The 22,356-nt window shown below is 35.7% G+C and overlaps 1 protein-coding gene across 1 annotated transcript; it reads left to right on the top strand.

The window, feature by feature from the left end:
* The first annotated feature begins 1,546 nt into the window (after positions 1-1,546).
* Positions 1,547-21,078, top strand: LOC109085193 (calcium homeostasis endoplasmic reticulum protein-like). The gene is given in 18 exon segments (XM_042738987.1): positions 1,547-1,965; positions 4,383-4,540; positions 6,489-6,626; positions 6,712-6,878; positions 8,675-8,786; positions 8,882-8,971; positions 9,056-9,200; positions 12,946-13,019; positions 14,748-14,814; positions 14,817-15,149; positions 16,338-16,582; positions 16,671-16,804; positions 16,889-16,975; positions 18,269-18,643; positions 18,832-18,936; positions 19,666-19,782; positions 20,484-20,578; positions 20,826-21,078. Coding segments are annotated over 18 exon segments (2,862 nt in total). The 5' UTR covers positions 1,547-1,583; the 3' UTR covers positions 20,864-21,078.
* The last annotated feature ends 1,278 nt before the right edge of the window (positions 21,079-22,356 follow it).

Here is a 22,356-nt window from a genome sequence, read left to right as displayed (position 1 = left end):
GAGAAACAATAATGTACAGTATGTGGAAAATAATGTGTTTTTTGAACCTTAAACCGCATAAACACATTTCATTACACCAAATACACAAAATAATGTTCTTTTTAGCAGCATCATATGACCCCTTTAAGCTATGCAAACACTTGCATTTTTACAACACTATAGGTTTGTCCCATCAGGTAATGAAAAGTTCAACACACACTTGTGGTCATCACTTGAACACTTGGGCCAAATACAGGAAATACGTCATATAGGTAGTCAAGTGGTCAAGTGCAAAGAACCCAAGGGACTCTGGGACGATGGAACCAGAAGTGCTAAAATGCTAACTAGTCTTTTAACTCGTCTAACTCGTCCATAGTAAGACCACTCTATTGGGCTTTTTTGAAAATGCAGTAGCAGGAAAAATTAGAGCTGCGGGTTGCATTTTTTGGACTACTTTCATAATGTACTGCTGCCGCCTTAAGTTTATCTATAGTCAAATCAAAATGAAAATCCTTTTACTAATGTTATGCAATAAATGTTTTGCTATAAGTTGAGTTTCACCCACAGCAGATGTTAAGGCTTTCACACAGCAGAAATAATCACGACAACAGTCAGTCAGATCATATCGCTTGTATGTCTTCATGTTCTGCGAGTTTCTGTTTAAATGAGTGGCATAGTTTCGTCTACACAAACTCAAACACACGTGAAGCTCATGGTGATTTCAGCTTCTGTGTCTCCCTAATGAGGACACAAACTTCATCTCTAGAGCCTCTCAGAGAGGCACTTGAGAGCTTTTCACCATTTGAAAAACTTGACGACAAACGTGAAGAAATTTCAACAGAAACATATTACTGTGATGCACTTCTCAAAGTAATACTACTATTACTGGCATTTTTCGTCCCACGTTTTTATCAAACATAAGGTTTTGTCGTGCAGCATCTTATTTGACAAAAAATAAAAATGCAATGTTTTTGTTGTAAATTAGTTGTTATATTTCACTTTATATTTTATATTTTTTAAGATTAATTAAATTGTTAAAGTTTTATTAATCCATTTCATTTGACATGATTTTTGATGATAAATTTATATTATCATAAAATACTTTTAGGAAAAAATCAAATGGATTTCATGGGGCCCTAAATTAACAGTTGGCTTTTAACAAACACGCGCAGAGCATTTCCTTTCATATTAATGGTAATTATGATATAAATATTGACATAGTATGACATGGAGAAAAATTGTCCGAATATTTCTGTCCATATCGCCCAGCCCCTAATTTTATAATTCATAATGAAAAGTACTGAAAGGTATAACATAAACAACATTAACTAAATAATTAAAAATGCACATACTACATAAATAAGTTTCCCTAAATTGAAAAACAAAACAAAACAAAAACAACATGGAATAGATAAAATTAAAAGGTTTATTTTAAAGTGCATTAATGGAATAAAGCAGTAGTCAACTGTGTTTGGACGGGGCAAAAATTGGGCAAGTTTTCATTCTTTTTGAATGGGTGTTGACTAAGCTTTGGGCTGGATTTTTTTCTGGGACCTGGCAACCCTGGCGGCGTTCTGCGCTCATGAATTGATAAACAATTCAAGATGGCGTCGTGTATAGTGTTGACTGCCCATCACTCGGTGCTGTCTGTTTTACAGTTTCTGCTTATATTCGTATGTTTTATTAGCACGAACTACTCTCTCTGGACTTATGACTGCAAAACCTTGCTTCACATTCGCGCAGTGATGGCAGATCTCACTCAGAGCGGAAAATGTTGTTTGCCCCCGCGGCGGAATCGGACTAACCGCCGGCGAAAGCGTGGCAGCCGGGCAGGAAACGCTATCAAAGCCAAAACGGCGGAGGTGCTGGAAATAAACCAGTTGCTTCGACAAAACAGGCCTCCGAGAGGAGTACATCTTAGCAATCTGAGTTATATCGACTCGACCGCGGTCTCGAATGGAGCTCCATCGCTCCCGCTGGAGTCTGGTAACTTACTGTAAACATGGCATCGGTTAATGCCAGATCTCTTTCAAATAAGGCCTTTGTTTTAAATCACTTGTTTAGAAACCCGTCTTAAAGGGATAGTTCACCCAAAAATGAAAATTCTGTCATTAATTGCTCGCCCTCAGAGATGGATTGGGAGTGAAAAACAGCCATGGATTGTCTCCCAAATAGACCCACAACTACAAACAGTGGCTACTATCTCACAATATTACAACAATCCTATTGCATTTATGGCAAATAACATCACAAAACCCATTGTGACCCTTCTGACAAAAACAGTAGAAACCATCACAGAGATTTAAATGATTTCCACTACATATACCATTACAAATCATCAACTTTTAACCACTAAAACCAATGAATAATGGTTTCCTGTAGTGTGTTTTGGGACGTTACATTAGGATTACCAGTAGAGGTGACCGATTACCAGTAGAGATCATCAGGCGCCATTACAGTTTCCATTAAAACAATACAGTTTTCATTAGTTTGTTTCTTTCATCAGATTTGGAGAAACGTCGCATTACATCACTGTGGATGCTCTGCAGTGAATGGGTGCCGTCAGAATGAGAGTCCGAACGGCTGACAGAAACATCACAATAATCCTCAAGTAATCAATTAACATCATTCGAAGGCAAAAGCTGCATGTTTGTGAGAAACAAATCCATCGCTGATGCATTTTGAACTTGGATAGAGAGTCTTCTATGCATGATGTTTTCTCCGGTGAAAAAGTGGTCTGGTCTGAATTGTTTTGAAATCTGCACAGATCAAGCACCGTTTACGAGCAAAAACAGCTCTAACAACAAATATGTGGATGGATCTTGATGTGGGAGACAACAGGAGATGGACTTTTTCACTGGAGCATTTATGGATTCATATGGACTCATATTTTGACCAGAAGCAGCAGTATTATGTTAAAACGCCTGGGTTTGTTTCTAACATGCAGATTTTTGCTTCTCAAGATGTTAACTGATGAACTGGAGTGGTGTGGATTATTATGATGTTTTTATCAGCTGTTCGGACTCTCATTCTGATGACACCCATTCACTGCAGAGTATATTGAGTATATTGGTGAGTATATTTTCAGCAAATTTTCATTTTTGGTTAATTATTCCTTTAAAGCTAAGAACCTTACTTCCCTTCACTGTTAAGCAGTTTGTTTGTGCTTCATACATGATATCTAAACGAGTGCGGCTTGATTTTCTATTGTTCACGTATAATCTTGATTCAAACTTTCTTTCATTTTCATAAGGAAGCAACAGCAGTTTTCTTTCGGTTCTGTACTTGATGCATTTGTCACCTTAGTTTATTTGCAGTTTTTTGTCATATCCCCATGCTGAATACAAAAATGTATCCGTATAATTGGTTCGAACATTCCTCTCATATTTCAATCACCGTTTTGAGTGATTTTGGTCTAACTCTGGAATGGCTTTGCTTTGGAACATCTTGAAACTGAGTCAAGACCAGTAGCGCTTTTCCAGTTTTGTTCAACTGCAATCAAGTCAGATGTTTTTTTTATGGAATAGAGTCATTTTTTTTTTTGAATCTAAACGTGTGATTAGCAGTGCTTACCCCCAGATAAAGAGGTTGCAGATTTTTTTAAACGCTTGGGTTTGTTTCTTTCAGACTTTTGCTTTGCAGATGTTATGCTGATCCAGCTGTGGATTGGTGTGGAGCAGCATAATGTATTGCTCAGCTTCGGACTCAACAATTCTGGACCGCCACCCATGGACTTCAGTTTTGAGTAGTTTGGATGAGTATATTTCTACCACCAGAGCATTTTCCATTTTGGTTAATGATTCCTTTACCAGCTAAGAACCTTTTCTTTCCTAAACTGTATTTGTTTTGCTTGCTCATAAAGGGTATCTAAACGTGTTTTTTTTTCGGCTTGATTGTATTTATGGTTGCTTTAACAGTGTCTCTAGTTTGCAAATGCAAATGGATGTTCTGTATAAATCTTGATAAAGGCTTTCAGTTTCATTTTCATCTAAGGAAGCCACAAGCAAGTCAGTTGTTGTTGAAAATTCATTGGCAAATTCTTTTCCAGAATTAAGTTTTTCCCTTGAGTTATTGCTGGAAAGTTCCCATAACAAGGTCATATCCCCATTTCCTCGGCTTAATGTATCGCCGTATTCCCAATTTTTTCGTGCAATTCTCTCCAGACATGGAAAATCAGAGGGGCACTAAACAAGCATGAGTGGTTTCCTGCATGTTTCTCTGCTCTGAATGGCTTTGCTCTGGGAACATCCATTCAAACGAGAGTCAGTTTCTTTCAGTAGCGCTTTGCCCAGTTCGCTTGTTCGCCCAAATCCATCAGATCTGGATGCACTGGCAGGCAGATGTTTGTCTCTGCGTACAATAGAAGTCATGTTTTTTTTGCATTTGTGTGTTCTTGTGATTAGCAGTGCTCTGTAAACCCCCGGATAAAGAGGTTGCAGATGTTCCCCCCGCGCCGATGACGATGCTCCCGCCGCCGACCACGCCGTCTGTGGAGGAGCTGATCCAGCAGAGCCAGTGGAACCTGCAGCAGCAGGAGCAGCACCTGCTCAGCCTCAGACAGGTGTGCAAACAAAAGTTTTGACCCCCTCAATGGAAAGTCTATGGGACTTTGCGTAATTTTGACGGTCCATTTATCTTCTGCACACCAGAGCTGCATTTATTTGATCAAAAAATACGGTGATATTGTGAAATACAACTCAAAAGAACTGTTTTCTGTTTAAATATATTATGCTGGCTTGACAAAGGGTGGTTTACAGGTTTTTTTTTCTAGGCTTGATTGTGTTTATGGGGTGCAGTCTAACAGTGTATCTAGTGTGTCAATGCAAAAGGACAATAGAAAACATTCAATTTCCAGTTAAAGGCAGTTCATCATTGAGATCAGTGATGTCATCGCCCAGCTCAGTTCAGTTGAAATAGTATCTTTGCAATCAAGTTGACAATATCACTGGAAATTAAGTGTCCCCAACTAAGCAAGCCAGAGGCGACAGCAGCAAGGAACCAAAACTCCATCAGTGACAGAATGGAGAAAAAACCTTGGGAGAAATCAGGCTCAGTCGGAGGGCCAGTTCTTCTTTGGCCAGATGAACCAGCAGGTTGATCCATGCTGCAGCAAAGTTAGATTGTGCAGAGGGCACATCTGGTTCCGAGCTCTTGTGTCTGCCTCCCGAAAAGTGTTAGGTAGATTATTCCAGAGTTTGGGCGCTAATTAGGAAAAGGATCTGCTGTCCTCAGTTGATTTTGGTATTCTAGGTATTATCAAATGGCCAGAGTTTTAAGAGCGCAGTGGACGTGGAGGACTATAATACGATAAGAGCTTGCTCAAATACTGAGGTGCTAAACTATTCAGGGCTTTATAGATAATTAGCAGGATTTTAAAATCTATACAATGTTTGATAGGGAGCCAGTGCAGTGTTGACAGAACCGGGCTAATATGATCATACTTCCTGTTTCTAATAAGAACTCTAGCTGCTGCGTTTTGGACCAGCTGGAGTTTGTTTATTAAGCGTGCAGAACAACCACCTAATAAAGCAATACAATAATCTATTGTAATTTAGTAGTAAGTAATTACTTGTCATTCAGTTTTTTATATCGACTATGCATTCCGTTAGTTTTTCAAATTGGTATGTTTCGCCGGGCCGTGAAGAAATATAGAGCTGAGTGTCATCAGCATGACAGTGAAAGCTAACACTGTGTTTCTTGATGATATCTCCCAAGGGTAATCATGTAAAGCGTGATTCGAGTAACGGCCCTAGTACTGAGCCTTGAGGTACTCCATACTGCACTTGTGATCGATATGATATCTCTTCATTCACTGCTATGAATTGATGACGGTCATATAAGTAGGATTTAAAATTTCTACTATTCTCAAAAAAATAATGTTGTCAACAATATCGAACAAAACACCAATAACAAATAATATTTTTTTGTATTTTCTAGTTCAGGAAACAGACACAGTCTATAGTGTGATATCTAGGTGAAAGAGTCTCTATGTGCCGAGAATTAACTGACTTCTGTGACGTTAGGCGGCTAACAGACAATGGGTTTAGCCAGTCTGTCTGCTTCCTGACCTGGGCCCCAATTAGTCAAGTACAAATTCTAAGTCATTTCAAACTTTCAGACAAGGCTTTGTCAACCCGACATCAACATTTGTTTTTAGCATCATTACTCCAGTCTTCAGTGTCATGTGATCCTTCAAAATTCATTCTTATATAGTAATTTGCTGCTCAAGAAATACTTCTGATTATAATCAATGTTGAAAACAGTTATGCTGCTGAATATTTTTGTGGAAACTGTAATACATTTTGTTTTTCAGGATTCTTTGATGAACAGAAAGTTCAAAAGAACAGCATTTATTTAAAATAGAAATCATAAATGTCTTTACTGTCACTTTTGATCAATTTTAATGCACCCTTGCGGAATAAAAGTATTAATTTCGTACCCAAAAATAGTTCTATTGATCCCAGACTTTGCAAAGTAATATATTAAGTAAATGTGTTTTGGGGTTTCAGGCACAAGTGACGGCCGCCATCTCTCTGGCGGTGGAGCAGCAGATGCAGAAGCTGCTGGTGGAGACGCAGCTGGACATGAACGAGTTTGATAACATGCTGCAGCCAATCATAGACACCTGCACCAAAGACGCCATGCTGGTATGGGGGGAAACCTGCCTTGCTCATGACCACTCTGTCTGATGCGTCCCAGATTAGTCCTTATCTGGTTATTTCTCTTTCTCAGGCTGGAAAGAACTGGATGTTCAGTAACGCTAAAACCACGTCGCACTCCCCGTCGTCGCATTGCGAGCTGATGGCGTCGCATCTCAGAAACCGCATCACTGCAGACGGAGCGCATTTCGAGCTCCGCCTACATCTCATCTATCTGACCAATTGCGTCCTGCATCACTGGTGAGAGACAGAGCTTTTATCTAAACTGTTGTCACATCATAATGCATAATAATAAAAAAAGCCATCCAATTCAGGGAGTGTTATTTTACAATCATTATTATATGCAATATAAAAACAAAAACATTAATATAATAAATAAATATTACTTTAAGAAACTTTAAGCACTTTCTATTTTTTATATTTTGATGTGTTTTTTTTGCAATTTTTCTCAGCTTTTTAAATATATTTACATATATCTTAAAATATTCAGATACTGAATTTGGGATTTTCCTTAGTTGTCAGTTATAATCATCAAAATTAAAAGAAATAAACAGTTGAAATATTTCAGTCTGTGTGTAATGAATGAATATAATATACAAGTTTCACTTTTTGAATGGAATTAGTGAAATAAATCAACTTTTTGATGATATTCTAATTATATGACCAGCACCTGTATTTATATAATATAGAAAGTATGTATTTATAATGTTATATTTTAAAAAAGTTAGAATATTTTTAATGTTAAAATACAAATAATAATTTCAATATTAAATATAGTTTTTAATTTATTTCAGTTTTAGTTTTAATAATTTTAATACTTTAAAGGTGCTGTATGTAGGATTGACACCGAGTGGTTGAACTAAGTAGTAGGATTGACACCGAGTGGTTGAACTAAGTATTGCAGACCAAATTCAAAATATTGGAGAGGGTTTTTTCACCCGGCCTCTCCTACTCAGACTTGATGCACAGGCAGGTTGCCAGATTGACGACACAAACAGGAACGTGCGCACTTTACGATGAATTAAACGAAATACGCTGTGTTTTCCGTCAACTGTCAACCTGGGGTGCCGAAATAAAATTGGGTAAACTGGCAGTGGGCGGGTTTCACAAAACCAAAACAAAGATCGACATTCCGGCCTGGAACACGCATTTTCTAAGGAGAATAACTGACTGTAGCATTGTTTTTCAGTTAATCAAGTATGTTAACTTAAATGTTTCTTAAATATCTTCAAAAATATAACTTAAACTAAAAAAAAAAATAAATTCAAAATCTAAAACAATTTAATTTAAGTTAACAATTTTATTTTTTTAATTAGTTTTAATTTGAGTTAACTGAAATAAGATTTCCATTCATGCTTATTTAAGTTAACAAATGTTTTTTTTTTTTTTTAATTAGTTTTAATTTGAGTTATTATTAGTTATTAGGGGTGATTTTAATGATTTACCTAAAGAAGAACTTAATCAAAAATTTAAATAATGACATTAAATAATGTGACGCTTTTTCACTTCATTTTATTTTGGCAAGTTCTCATATATTTTTATATTTTCTGTTTTCATTTTTATTTTAGTTTAATGCAGTTGTTGTTTGATATTATTTTAATACGTCTATTTAGTTTTTATTATTCATTTAAATTTTAGTTGTAGTAATTTTACTCTTTGAACTAAATGAAAAAATATTGCTTCGGAAACTAAAATGTTTGAATAAATTAATTTATTTCAGTTAACATAAAACAATGTAATAGTTTTAGTTGATGAGAACAAAAACACTGGTTTGTAATTTAATTTAAACATTTAATTTGATGCCTAATAGTCACATTTATTTATTTTAATTTATTTTTGATGCCTAATTTTAACATAAATCTGATTAATTTTAACTTGCATTTTAAGCTCCAAACTAAAAAGATTATTAGAAAATAAAGAGTTATTATAATCACTTCTAATATTGGGAAAGTGGAATAGCCCATTTTAGTTGTTTTTTGCAACAGCAAGTTTGTTTTATGGCGTTTTATTGAGCAAACCCTTGGTTTTCTCTACAGTCAGAGGACAAATCAGAGGGATCTTTTGGCGGCTCTTCAGAAGGTCGTGGTTCCCATTTACTGCACCAGTTTCCTGGAAGTAGAGGAAGACAAGCAGCAGAAAATCACCCGCGTAAGATCATCCCCATTTCTTCCCATTTGCAGCTTCATTATGGTGTCAGTTTGACTTGTAGCAGAAAAATGAGTCGTAGCTCTTCATGTTTTCAGCTGCTGCAGCTCTGGGAGAAAAATGGTTACTTTGACGACATCACCATTCAGCAGCTTCAGAGTCCGGCTCTGGGTCTGGGACAGTATCAGGTGCAGCTCGTGCTGTCAGTGTTTGTTTTCTGGTTAGCTCTGGAGGATGTGTTCCTCATCCTGTCTCTGTTGTGTCTGGTACAGGAGTCGCTCATCACGGAGTACGCTGCGGTGGTGCAGCCCGTCCAGATGGCCTTCCAACAGCAGATCCAGGCGCTGAAGACGCAGCACGAGGAGTTCGTGAACAATCTGAAGCAGCAGCAAATGGTGGCGGTGACCTCTCAGCCTGGTAAATACATTAAATAATGTATATATTTTAAATAATATGATTTATAATGTTTTAATAAGCTATCAATTTTTTTTTTTATTATATATTTTGTAAATATTATAATGTAATTTTTTAAATATATATTTTTTTCTTCGTTTTCAATTATCTGAAGTAAGTGTACGGTAAGCCTGGTAAAAATACATGTTTGGGGTCAGAATTTTAATGCTTTTATTCAGCGAGGATGCATCAAATTGATTGAAAGTGACAGTAAAAGCCATTTATAATATTACAATTGAATGTTGTTCTTTTAAACTTTCTATTAATCTGTGAATAAAAAAAAATAAAATTTACAAAAAAATACAAAAAAACAAAAAGCAGCAAAACAACAAATTATAAAGAATCATGAAACACCAAAAAACACAGAAAACATGATTAAAAATCATCTAAACACAGCATTGAAAAAACACGAATAAATTCAATTTTAACGTAGTCGCATAAAAAATGGTACTTTTAAATTGTAATAAAATTTTACAATTTTACTGTTTTTACTGTAATTTTGGTCAAATAAATGTGGCTTGATAAGCAGAAAAAAATTTATTTTAAAAAGAAAATATTTCCAACACCACGTTGCATATCTTACATAATGTGTTTTTATTCAGGCAGATCGGATTTTCTGATGCATTGCATTCTGTACGTCATTAAAACTGTGACAATTTGGTAGTTCTTCGTGGTTTAATGACGTCATATGTTGAGTAATGTTTGCACGGGCTTTTTAAAAAAAACATATACAAATTTTATATATATAATATTATATATATATATATTATATATATATATATTATATATATATATATATATATTATATATATATATATATACATACAGATGCTAGTCATATAATTAGAATATCATCAAAAAGTTGATTTATTTCACTAATTCCATTCAAAAAGTGAAACTTGTATATTATATTAATTCATTACCCACAGACTGATATATTTCAAATGTTTATTTCTTTTAATTTTGATGATTATAACTGACAACTAAGGAAAATCCCAAATTCAGTATCTCAGAATATTGTGAAAAGGTGTTCAAAGATTGAAGACACCTGGTGCCACACTCTAATCAGCTAATTAACTCAAAACACCTGCAAAGGCCTTTAAATGGTCTCTCAGTCTAGTTCGGTAGGCTACACAATCATGGGGAAGACTGCTGAAGCATTTGACAGTTGTCCAAAAGACGACCATTGACACCGTTTGCACAAGGAGGGCAAGACACAAAAGGTCATTGCAAAAGAGGCTGGCTGTTCACAGAGCTCTGTGTCCAAGCCACATTAATAGAGAGGCGAAGGGAAGGAAAAGATGTGGTAGAAAAAAAAGTGTACAAGCAAGTAGGGATAACCGCACCTTGGAAAGGATTGTGAAAACAAAACCCATTCAAAAATGTGGGAGAGGTTCACAAAGAGTGGACTGCAGCTGGAGTCAGTGCTTCAAAGAACCACTACAACAAGACGTATGCAAGACATGGGTTTCAGCTGTCGCATTCCTTGTGTCAAGCCACTCTTGAACAACAGACATTCAGCGTCAGAAGCGTCTCGCTTCAAAAAGGACTGGACTGCTGCTGAGTAGTCCAAAGTTATGTACTCTGATGAAAGTAAATTTTGCATTTCCTTTGGAATCAGGGTCCCAGAGTCTGGAGGAAGAAGAGGAGAGGCACACAATCCACCTTGCTTGAGGTCCAATGTAAAGTTTCCACAGTCAGAGTGATGGTTTGGCGGTGCCATGTGTCATCCCGCTGGGTGTTGGTCCACTGTGTTTTCTGAGGTCCAAGGTCAACGCAGCCGTATACCAGGAAGTTTTAGAGCACTTCATGCTTCCTGCTGCTGACCAACTTTTATGGAGATGCAGATTTCATTTTCCAACACGACTTCGACTTGGCACCTGCACACAGTGCCAAAGCTACCAGTACCTGGTTTAAGGACCATGGTATCCCTGTTCTTAATTGGCCAGCAAACTCGCCTGACCTTAACCCCATCGAAAATCTGTGGGGTATTGTGAGAGGAAGATGTGATAATGCCAGACCCAAGAATGCAGAAGAGCGGAAGGCCACTATCAGAGCAACCTGGGCTCTCATAACACCTGAGCAGTGGCCACAGACTGATCGAACTCCATGCCACGCTTGCATTGCTGCAGGAATTCAGCAAAATGAGCCCCAACTAAGTATTGAGTGCTGTTACATGCTCATACTTTTCAGTTGGACGCCAAGATTTCTAAAAATCCTTTCTTTGTTATTGGTCCTTAAGTAATATTAAGTAATATAAAATTAATATTTATATTAGTAATATAAATGTCTGAGATATTGAATTTGGGATTTTCCTTAGTTGTCAGTTTTTATCATCAAATTAAAAGAAATAAACATTTGAAATATATCAGTCTGTGTGTAATTAATAAATATATATCCAAGTTTCACAATTTTGAATGGAATTACTGAAATAAACATATTAACAACACCCTAATAAAATAACCATCACCCGAACATAATATTGAGCCCCAACAAAGAATATCAGAATCCGACCACACAAATCATTATAAACCCATACAAAAAATTTATTTATAACTATATATAGCAATTATAACTAATATATGTGATACTCCAGTCACATTTTTTCGAAATTTATTCAGGGTCTGAATTAAATTTTTGAAAATGGGGGCAATTCCCCTCTTAGATAACTCTTTACATTATCACAAACTTACCATTGACAGCAATAGTCCACTCTACTGCCTTTCCTTTTTTTAAAATATTTATTACAAGCAATCCTGCCGTTCATTTTTCTTCCTCCACAAGTGCCATAATTTTGCTTTGTTTATCTAAAAGTGCTCTTTTCCTTTAAACCTAGCCAAAAAGCCATATGTGTTGACCGTGAAACATAATAGACTTTAATAATATACATGTATGGTCTAATTGCTACATTTTCATGTCAGTCCATGTTCATATTTACTGGAAACAGTGGCGCTAGTTATTTTAATTCAATACAGCGCTTGCAGCGCAGCATAGACTCGGTGCGGAAACGTTCGATCCTCTACACTACTGCAGACATCACTGCCTGATGCAGTGTGAACGCTTTCCATTAACAATCCGATAACATGATTGCGGGAAAAAAAACGCAATGCATAGAAACTGCAAACGGAGTAATGTTAACCTGGCATGCACCACGCTATAATAGTAATAACATCAGTCTGCGTGAGGCCTGTGTCCAGGAAGAGGCAACTAGCAACAGGAATGGTTAAACAACGAAACAAACGCTGATATGCTTATATGCTTAAGCGCAGCAGCTAAACTGGCAGAGTCGGAGATCCAATGCAGAAATGAAGAAAACAATTATACTAAGGAATTAGTGGCCGTGTCAGAGCTGTAATGCACAACAGAAGTATACAGTGTAAATAAGGGGTTATCCATACAAAGCAATAATACATTAAAAAACTATCACTTGATACTTTACATAGGCCAGGTGACCTGTAAATGTAAAAAACCTGTTTCCATAGCAGTTTTGCGATGAGTCCAAGGTGTACCTCTGTATCTGCTAAAAACCTGTTTACAGCGCATTGCAGTCTTTGCGATGGCTGCAAATTATTGCCAAAATGCCAAATTAATCCAGACGTAATTTTTGTTGTTTATTTTATTTTTGTGATTACTATCAGCATTTTTTTTTGCCAATATTGACACTATTTGTCCATTAAGTGTATTTTAATTTAAAAAAATTTTTTTGCAGGAGATCTGAATTCTCCATATGCTGGTTGGGTCGATCCGCTGCGCAACATGCTGGCATGGAACCCGCAACAACCTGTGAGTGAAAAAACACTTTATCTTACAATATCTTACAATTTCTTACAGTTCTTTTAGTGTTTGCAGCTGTGTATTAAAGGGGTCATATGACGTTGCTAAAAAGAACATTATTTTGTGTAATCGTTTTAAGGTTCAAAAAACACATTATATTCCACACACTGTACATTATTGTTGCTCCTCTATGTCCCGCCTTTCTGAAACGTATTGTTTTTAACAAAGCTCATCGTTCTGAAAAGAGAGGTGTGCTCTGATACACAATTACTATCCAGTACATAAATGTTACTCCCCTAACCACACAATCGTGCCACATAAACCTTACCCACCTTACAAAAAACCCATAAACGAGGCATTTGTTGCATCCAGTGGGGACATAATTACTGGAGTTGTCATTTCGTTGCAATATCCTGTGTGGAATGACATAATTACTGTCTTATTTTGACTTTTAACTTCTTTTCTGACACGTTTGCATATTCTGCATATTAGCACTGCGTAAACATAAAACCTCTAGCCTGCATTTGGTTTGTCGTGAGGAAACATCAAACATACAATGCTACATATATACGTGCGTACTGGCTGCTCCAAAACTCGCGTTTGAATCATCAGTGGCAACTTCTTTAAATATGAAAATGTACTTACAGGCTGTGAGTCAGAAGCACCAAAGTTGGAAAGTTGGAACTGCCGCAAATTATAGAAACAGCCTTTGTACCACAGACACATTGCAGGCTACTGGTTCAGGAAACAGTCCTCGTCCTCCATAAAATGGGCAGCACACATCTGAATATTGGGTTGAAACTTGACTTCTGGACGTGTTGAAAACAACTTGAACTTACCACTGATTTCTATTTCTGTCCTCTTTTGGAAGACCAAAGGAAAGTAGTTAAAGATTATCCATTTTTCCATTTAATTTTTCAATTTCATTTTACAAAATTAAATATTAGCAATTATAAATAAATATATAAATTTAAGAAATATTAAAATTTAAATAATTTAAAATATCAATTAAAACAAACAGTTTTCTTAAACCTCTCTGTTTTTTCTTTTATGTTCTTTCTCTTGGTATTTTTATATCAATATAGAACAAGATTATCATATTCAAATCAATTATATTAAAAAAATACAAGAATATCACCAATAAAAAAAATTATCATGAACAAAATCAGCATTCAATTAACAAAATCCTATCAGAAACCTATATGGAATATCTATTTTCATATCGGATATCTTTTTCCTATATATATCGAGTAGAGTTTTCTTTGATAAGGTTAGGCAACGAGGCTTATTAATGCTACGTAGCAATGTAATTTGAGTGATGTCCCCAACCTTTGGCGTCACGTGACCACGTCACAAAAGCTCCAGCGTGGCGGCCGCCGCGCTCGCAGCCACGACAACAAAACTTGAACTCTTGTATATCGTTATCGAACTCTTGTTATCGTTTTTTTCCAAATTTATTATTGTGCGATAATTATCATTATCAATTTATCGCCCAGCCCTATCTAAAAGTAATCAAAAAAGTATTGCAATAGATTGTTACTAATTACAATTTTCGTAATTTGAAATCAGTAATGGATTACAGTGTATTTTCCAAATATAAATCGAGTAGACACCTATTGCAGGCCATTTTTTTGCATTGTTTTCAGATTAAAAATTTGTCTTTGACCATCTTAAATTTTTTTATTTTACTTATTTAAATATTCAATCCAGCACTGATACTAATGTTTCCGCCTCCAGCCGCCATTCGACCCGTCTCAACCCCCGCCCCTCTGGCCGCCCTGGAACAGCCACGGGGGCATGTGGAACTGGAGCGCACTTGGAACGGGGGCCCTGCAGGCCCCTGGAGCAGCCAGAATGAGCCGCCGCCCTCCTGGAGCGGTCAGTTCGGCCAGCCACCGTGGAGCAGCCAGCCGGATCAGCCGCCGCCGTGGGGCCACATGCAGCATCTGCCGTATTTCCGCGGGTCCTTCCCTCCTCATCAGCAGCCGCCGCCATTCAACCAGCTGCCACCACCACCTCACAACTTCGGATGCCTTCCGCCGAGCTTCATGCAGGACGAGCTTCCTTCACAGCATCACTTCGAACAGCCGCCGTATCCACCGCACCGATTTGACTACCCACAGGGAGACTTCCCAGGAGGTGAGACCTCGGCTTTTCTATTCACAAAACTACTAGAGTCAAAAATGACTCTGATTTCATGAAAAATTTACACAAGTCCTTGTTTGATTTTTTTTTCTTCTGTATTTCTACAAATTTCCATTTTCCATCCTGAATTGTAGAAATGCAATTTTTCAATAATAAAATAAAATAAGAATAAAATAAATATTAATAAAAATTAAATTAATTATTATGATTAAATATCTTTTCTGAAAAATGTATTATTATGATAATTAAATATTTTTTACAGTAGTTATTTTAATTATTTGTTTATTTTAGTTATTGTAATAGTAATATATGAAAATATACAAATTAAAACCTGATTCAAAAGATTAATAAACACTATAATACTATACTAAAACTAAAATAAAATACGTAAAAACTAAACAATACAAAAACAACAAAATTAGTAAGACCTAAACTAAAATTTCAATAAAATCTGATATTATAAAATATAAAACCTAAATATTACTATAAATAATATAAATATTTTAAAATAATATAAAGTAATAATATTCATTCTAAATACTATTATAGTATATTACTAATATTTGATTAAAACTTTAATTTAGATGTGACCAAAAATGGTCATTTTTATTTTACAGTACAGTTATTAATTTTACAGTATTATTGTAATAGAAATATATTTCTTTACTGATGTTTACTTTTTACTAATTAAATAAAAAAATACTGTTTTGAAAATTAATAACAGTAATTATTGTTGTTCTGTAGTCTTGAAGTTCTCGAATTCATTATAAAACAAATCACCTACTTTCCAAATTAGAAAACATAAACAAAAAAACATAGATACATAAGAAACAATTAGTTATTAATGATTTAAAAGTTAACAAACAAAAACTCTGCCTAAATTAGGCAAACTGTTTTCTGATTTTCTTGTGCATGTTTTATTTTTACTAAAAGTTCTAATTTTGGTTAAGACAGTTTTGAAACTTGGAAGTTTAAAAAAAAACAATTCTAAAAATACATAGAATGTAACAGTAAATAAAAAATAATTCTTTATTACTATAATATAATTGATTAATTCTCAATGGTTCTTTATTTAGTGGAGTTTATAGATTTTCATTAAGCTAGACTTGCCATAAGTAGGACTTAAATTCCCAGGTTATTACTTGCTTTATGTCATGCATAATATATTGTTGTTCTCATCAGAGATCGGTCCACCTCCTCATCACCATCTGAACCAGAGGATTGCTTCTCCTGAGATATCTGATCCTCCTCCGTGTGATGGGAACCAGCATCCTGATTCCGGGCCGCATCCTCACGGCTTCAACGGTCAGGCGCCACACAAGCGGACACACAAGACCCGGTCTTACAGCAGTCAGGACGACCCCAGCCTGGTGCCCAGTGAACCCTACTTCGACCTTCCTGCAGGACTCATGGCGCCGCTTGTGAAGGTCATTTAACATTCGACATCAGCTGGGAAAGTAGATGCTTGTTTTTGACAGTCTTAAATGTGACATTGAACTTTCTCTTTAACCTTAGCTTGAAGATCATGATTTTAAGCCCCTGGACCCCAAAGACATCCGTCTGCTGCCCCCAAAGCCTCCCAGTGACCGTCTCCTGGCCGCGGTGGAGGCGTTTTACAGCCCACCGTCCCACGACAGACCCAGAAATAGGTGAACGCCAATGTGACTGCTCTTGAGTTGTCATTTTTTGGTTGTTTTTATTTAATGCTTCATTAGTAATGTGAATTTTTCCAGTGAGGGGTGGGAACAGAGCGGTCTGTACGAGTTCTTCCGGGCCAAAATGAGAGCGAGGCGGAAAAAGGAACGGGACAAACGCAACAGGTGAGGAAGAAGTTAAAGGTGCTGTATGTAGGATTGACACCGAGTGGTTGAACTAGGTATTGCAGTCCAAATTGAAAATACTGGAGAGGTTTTTTTTCACCCGGCCTCTCCTACTCAGACTTGATGCACAGGCAGGTTGCCAGATTGACGACAAAAACAGGAACCTGCTCACTTGATGATGAATAAAATTAATGTACTGTGTTTTTCAGTCAACTGGCAACCCGGGGTGCCGAAATACAATTGGGTAAACTGGCAGGGGGCCAGTTTACAAACAAACACCGACATTCCGACCTGGAACACACATTTTCAAAGGAGAATAACTGACTACCATTGTTTTTCAGTTAATCAAGTATGTTAACTTAAATGTTTCTTAAATATTTTCAAAAATATTATGGTATTTTTATGCTTTAGTAGAGTCAAAATCTTACATACGTATTGTATTTACTGTTATTTACATTTACTGTAATGTAATGACGAAAAAGCTAAAACTAAGTATAATTACGAATGTTGTCTTAGTAATTCACTGAAATAAGTTGAAGTGATAAAATTACTAATACTAAAACTGAAATAAAAGCTAAATATGAAAAAAACCTAATAAAAACAAAAAAAAAAATATAAATACAAAAACTAAAAAAATAATGAAAAAAAAAATAAAAAAAAATAAAAAAAAAAAAAAAAAATGAAAAAACCTGACATAAAAATGTGCTAAATATAAAAAACAGACAAAAAAACAACAACAGAACATAACATTGGAAAAATTTTAACATTAAAATGGAAGCTGACAATAAAAAAAAAAAAAAGAAAATATGAATAAAAGTCATATAAGTATACTGAAATGTACTGAAATCTGAAATATACAAACTAATAAAAAATTTAATAAAATGATTAAAACTAAAATTTAAATGAATGATGAAGAAAAGAAAAATCTGATATATTTCTTAATATATTTTAATACTAAAATGGTATACTAAAATTAATAAAACTGAAGTATAAACAAATTGACTAACAAAACTGAATTTATAAAATGACAAAATATAAAACACAACCCTCTTTTCGTTTTCATTTTAAAAATACAGGCCTAAAACATTAATATGTGGTTTAGGTAATATGTGCACATATACTCTGATTATCTTCACTGTATGTATCATAAAATAAAATACGACAAGCACAACTCTGCCTTTTTTGTTAAACGTCAGTTTTAATGAACAATAATAAAGTATAAGAGACTTATGTAATAGGAAATAAAGACAAAAGCAAATTTGTATTTATTAATTTATTTTTTTTTTTTGGCAGCACCCGAGGGAGTCCTTCACGCAGTCGGTTGCGCAGCCGAGGACGATCCACGTCACGCTCCAGCTCCAGGTCTTCCAAATCCTCTCGCTCCAGATCCCGATCCAGATCCCGCTCTCGTTCTCGCTCCTACTCCAGATCCCACTCTCATACTCGCTTCCACTCCAGATCTCGCTCTTACTCCAGATCTCGCTCTAGGAATCCCAAAAAAATATCTGCTTTGACATTGTTGTTGAACACATTTTTGACATTCTCCCGGAGGAGCAGGAGTCGCTCCCGATCCGGGTCCCGAAGTCACTCCCGCTCCAGATCTCGCTCCAAATCACGATCTCCAGACAAGCGTCGTGATGCTGCAAAATCACACAGTCCAACGCCACCGTAAGTCCATCTGCTTTTGTTACCCAAATCCAGTTTGCATTTGAAAGGCACTTTTTGGGGGGGATTTGTGATCCTGTCTGCATCATTTTATTTTATTTTTTATACGTTTATTTGATATTTTATTATATGATAGTTTATTTTATTTGTTCTATTGTGTTTTTATATATTTTTTTGACTTTCTGCTGTAGGAGCAGGAGTCGCTCCAGATCCAGGACCCGAAGTTGCTCCCTCTCCAGATCACTATCTTCAGACAAGCATTGTGATGCTGAAAAATCACGCAGTCCAACACCACTGTAAGTCGAGCTACTTTTGTCTGCATCAGTTTTTTTTTTTTACACGTTTACTTGATATTTTATTATTTGATAGTTTATTTTATTTTTTATTGCATTTTTATAATTATTATTTTTTACAAAATTTTTATTTATTTTTTTACACATTTTTGACTTTTCTCCCGTAGTAGCAGGAGACACTCCAGGTCCAGGTCCCGAAGTTGCCGCCTCTCCAGATCACTATCTTCAGACAAGACTTTTTTTTCTTCAAAAACACACAAACAAAAACCAAAGTAAATCTACCTACTTTTTTTCATGTATGCATTTGAAGAGCACCTTTTTTTCTTTTTTTGATCTTTTGTGCATTAGTTTTTTTTAAACTTTATAGGATTTGACTTTCTCCCGTAGGAGCAGGAGTCGCTCCATAAACACAATTTTTTGACTTTCTCCAGTAGGAGCAGGAGTCGCTCCAGGTCCCGAAGTTGCTCCCACTCCAGATCACTATCTTAATAAAAACACTTTTGTAACCCAAATGCTGTTCGCATTTTTTTTCCGTTTATTTAATATTTTATTATTTGTTTAGTTTATTTGTTTTGGAAAAGCACTTTTTTTTTGTCTTGTGATTCTGTCTGCATTTTTTTTTTTTTTTTTCCTTTATAAAAAAAAATTACATACTACACATTTTCCAAAATCACCCGGAGTCCAAACAGACCTCCAAGACAAGGTCCCCACATTTTTGACTTTCTCCCGGAGGAGCAGGAGTCTTTCCAGATCTGGGTCCCAAAGTCGCTCCCGCTCCAGATCTCGCTCCAAGTCACGATCTCCAGACAAGCGTCGTCATGCTGCAAAATCACGCAGTCCAACACCACCGTAAGTCCATCTGCTTTTGTTACCCAAATCCAGTTCGCATTTTAAAACATGTAACATGTAGTAAATGCTGCTCCACGTGAAAGCACGCATGTGTAGAGATTTACCGCTGATTACAGAACTGGCATATTTTTTTAATTTTTTTTTTTCACTCATTAGGGGCTCTGAATTTTAATCTATCCCATCCTACAAAATCCCATTACAAAGTCTATTATTGTAATTTTGGTCACAAATCTATTTTTTGTAATCTATATACTCTATATACATTTATAAAAATATACATTTATAAACCTATATGCATTTATTTTGACCATTATATGTTAAATATTATACCTAAAACAACATTTGAAAAGAATTGTAAAAAAAAAAAATGTATCCTATCCAGATTGCAATGTTTATGATTATATTTATGTATTATTAATTATTATTATTTTAATGGTCAGTTTTGACTTTCATAAGTCAAATTTTGTGACTAATGCTAAATTTATTGTTGTGCTGCAGGATTGAAAAATTTTACAAAATTATGATTAGTGGTTTAATTATTGCTGTCATGCCATCTGACATAAAATAATATTTATTTAAATTAAAATAAATGCATAAAAATTAATGCAGATTTTGCCTGATAATAATCATTTCACCTAATAAATGTAAGTAAATTGATCCAATCCAAATAGCAATTTACATGAAATATGGTCTCTCGGCAGCTCCACATCTGGTTTGGGTTCAGTCTCTGCTGTGTTACCAGCCGACCTCAGGCTGGGCGAAGAAAACAAGGGCCATCAGATGCTCATGAAGATGGGTAAGTGATCAATGAACACGGCATGAACCACTCTCTTCGTTAATACAGCACTAAATCACCACCTGTTTTGTAAAATAGAGACCCTAATGTTAGCAGAAGCCTGTTTGCCAAGTCAATCATCACTAATATTGATGCTAATACTATACTTAGGGTTAGGGGTTTATTCAAACTATTAACCCTAAGAATTAAGCTCAGTATTAATTATGACCAAGTATGAATGTTTTTTATTAATCTTCTTTGTCCTCAGTATGCAGAGACCCACAGGATCCCTCCAGCACAGAGTGATCACCCATCACAACTGGTCTGTTTTTTTACTGTAGATATCATAAAGCTGTTTTTCACATTTGTTTGGACATTTTATCTTGTCCTTGGTTTCTTTTTGTAGTAAAATGCATCCAAGCATTATATTGAAACTCACAGAAGTGTCAGTGTCATCGCAAGCGTTTCCTTTGATTTATCTGAGAGACTGTACAAGCAAAATAAAGACGCTTTAAAAAGTGCACAGTGTTTATGTAAACATTTTATTTATGCATGAATGATTAAAGTAAAGCACAATGAACAGATACTAAAAAATGCTGGTTTATTTAGGCAGGTTATTGCATGAACAATGATTGAATTTTTTTTTGCTGTTTATGATTTGTGGACGATGCATCCAAAACGTTGACCATCTGTTCATTCAACTAATGACAGTCTCTCATTTCCTGTAGAACTTCCTCTAAAGCATCTTCAGTGCTCAGTCTGTATATATAGTAGCGAATCAGCTTAAAGGGGGAATATGAATAATTAATCATAACTAGTTATAATTAATTATAAATATTTAGAAGATCCGCTGTAAGTATTTACTTGACATCTCAGTGTCATTTCTGTCGATTCTAAGAACATTAATTTTCTGGTTAAGGAAAATAACTTTCTTACTGTACAATACTACTCAGAGCATGTAGCTAAAATCTGCATGATTAGAGACTCAAACAATTAACAATTAACAAACTAAATAAATACACAAACAAGACTTTATTAACTACATAAAAAAATAAAAATACACACACACACACACACACACACACACACACACACACACACACACATGCATACAGTGGGCATAGGAAAAAGGGTTAAAGCTTAAGCAGTAAAGAGTAGAGTAATAAAGACATGAAGCTATATGGTATCATTTGATATTCAGCAGATCTACAGCCTGAAGGAAACATCAGTTTCTTAGTTCAAACACCTTTGTAAAGGGTGCAAATGATACTTAATGTATCAATTAATAAGACTAAGTTTGATACTTGCACGCCTCGCCTGTTTGAAAGAGAGTCCTGATGCACTTTGGGGCTCCAGTAGGTTGGCTGAAGTTAGGTGATGAGAAAGAACCATTTTAAGTCTTGATGGATGGAAAGTCAAGGCCAAAGGCCTGGTGCAGACTTAAGGGTTACAGAAGAGTTTCTAGCTCACATCCTCATTTTCTTTCCATCCTTATCCACCGGATCGAATAGAACTGTGCATGATCCTTTTAAGGTATGAGAAGATTCACGCCTCTCAGGATGGGCTTGTTCAATGAAAAAGGCTGAAATACTGGAGAGTTTTACGACCCTTTGTGTGAGAGCATGGTAATTTGCATATGTAACTGGATCAGAAGTTGATATACATAACTAGTAAAGATTCTTAGAAGACTAATATGTTGCATAGGTATCTGCATATAATACACACTCTCGTTTAGATCATCAGAAGACGAATTCATAGATGCTAAACATGGTAAGATTACATGAAGCATGCATAAAAGA

The sequence above is a fragment of the Cyprinus carpio genome, chromosome B15 (genome assembly GCF_018340385.1).
Source record: "Cyprinus carpio isolate SPL01 chromosome B15, ASM1834038v1, whole genome shotgun sequence".
Classification (NCBI taxonomy): domain Eukaryota; kingdom Metazoa; phylum Chordata; class Actinopteri; order Cypriniformes; family Cyprinidae; genus Cyprinus; species Cyprinus carpio.
The sequence above is the reverse complement of the archived record's forward strand: the minus strand, read 5'-3'. Positions and strand labels throughout refer to the sequence as shown.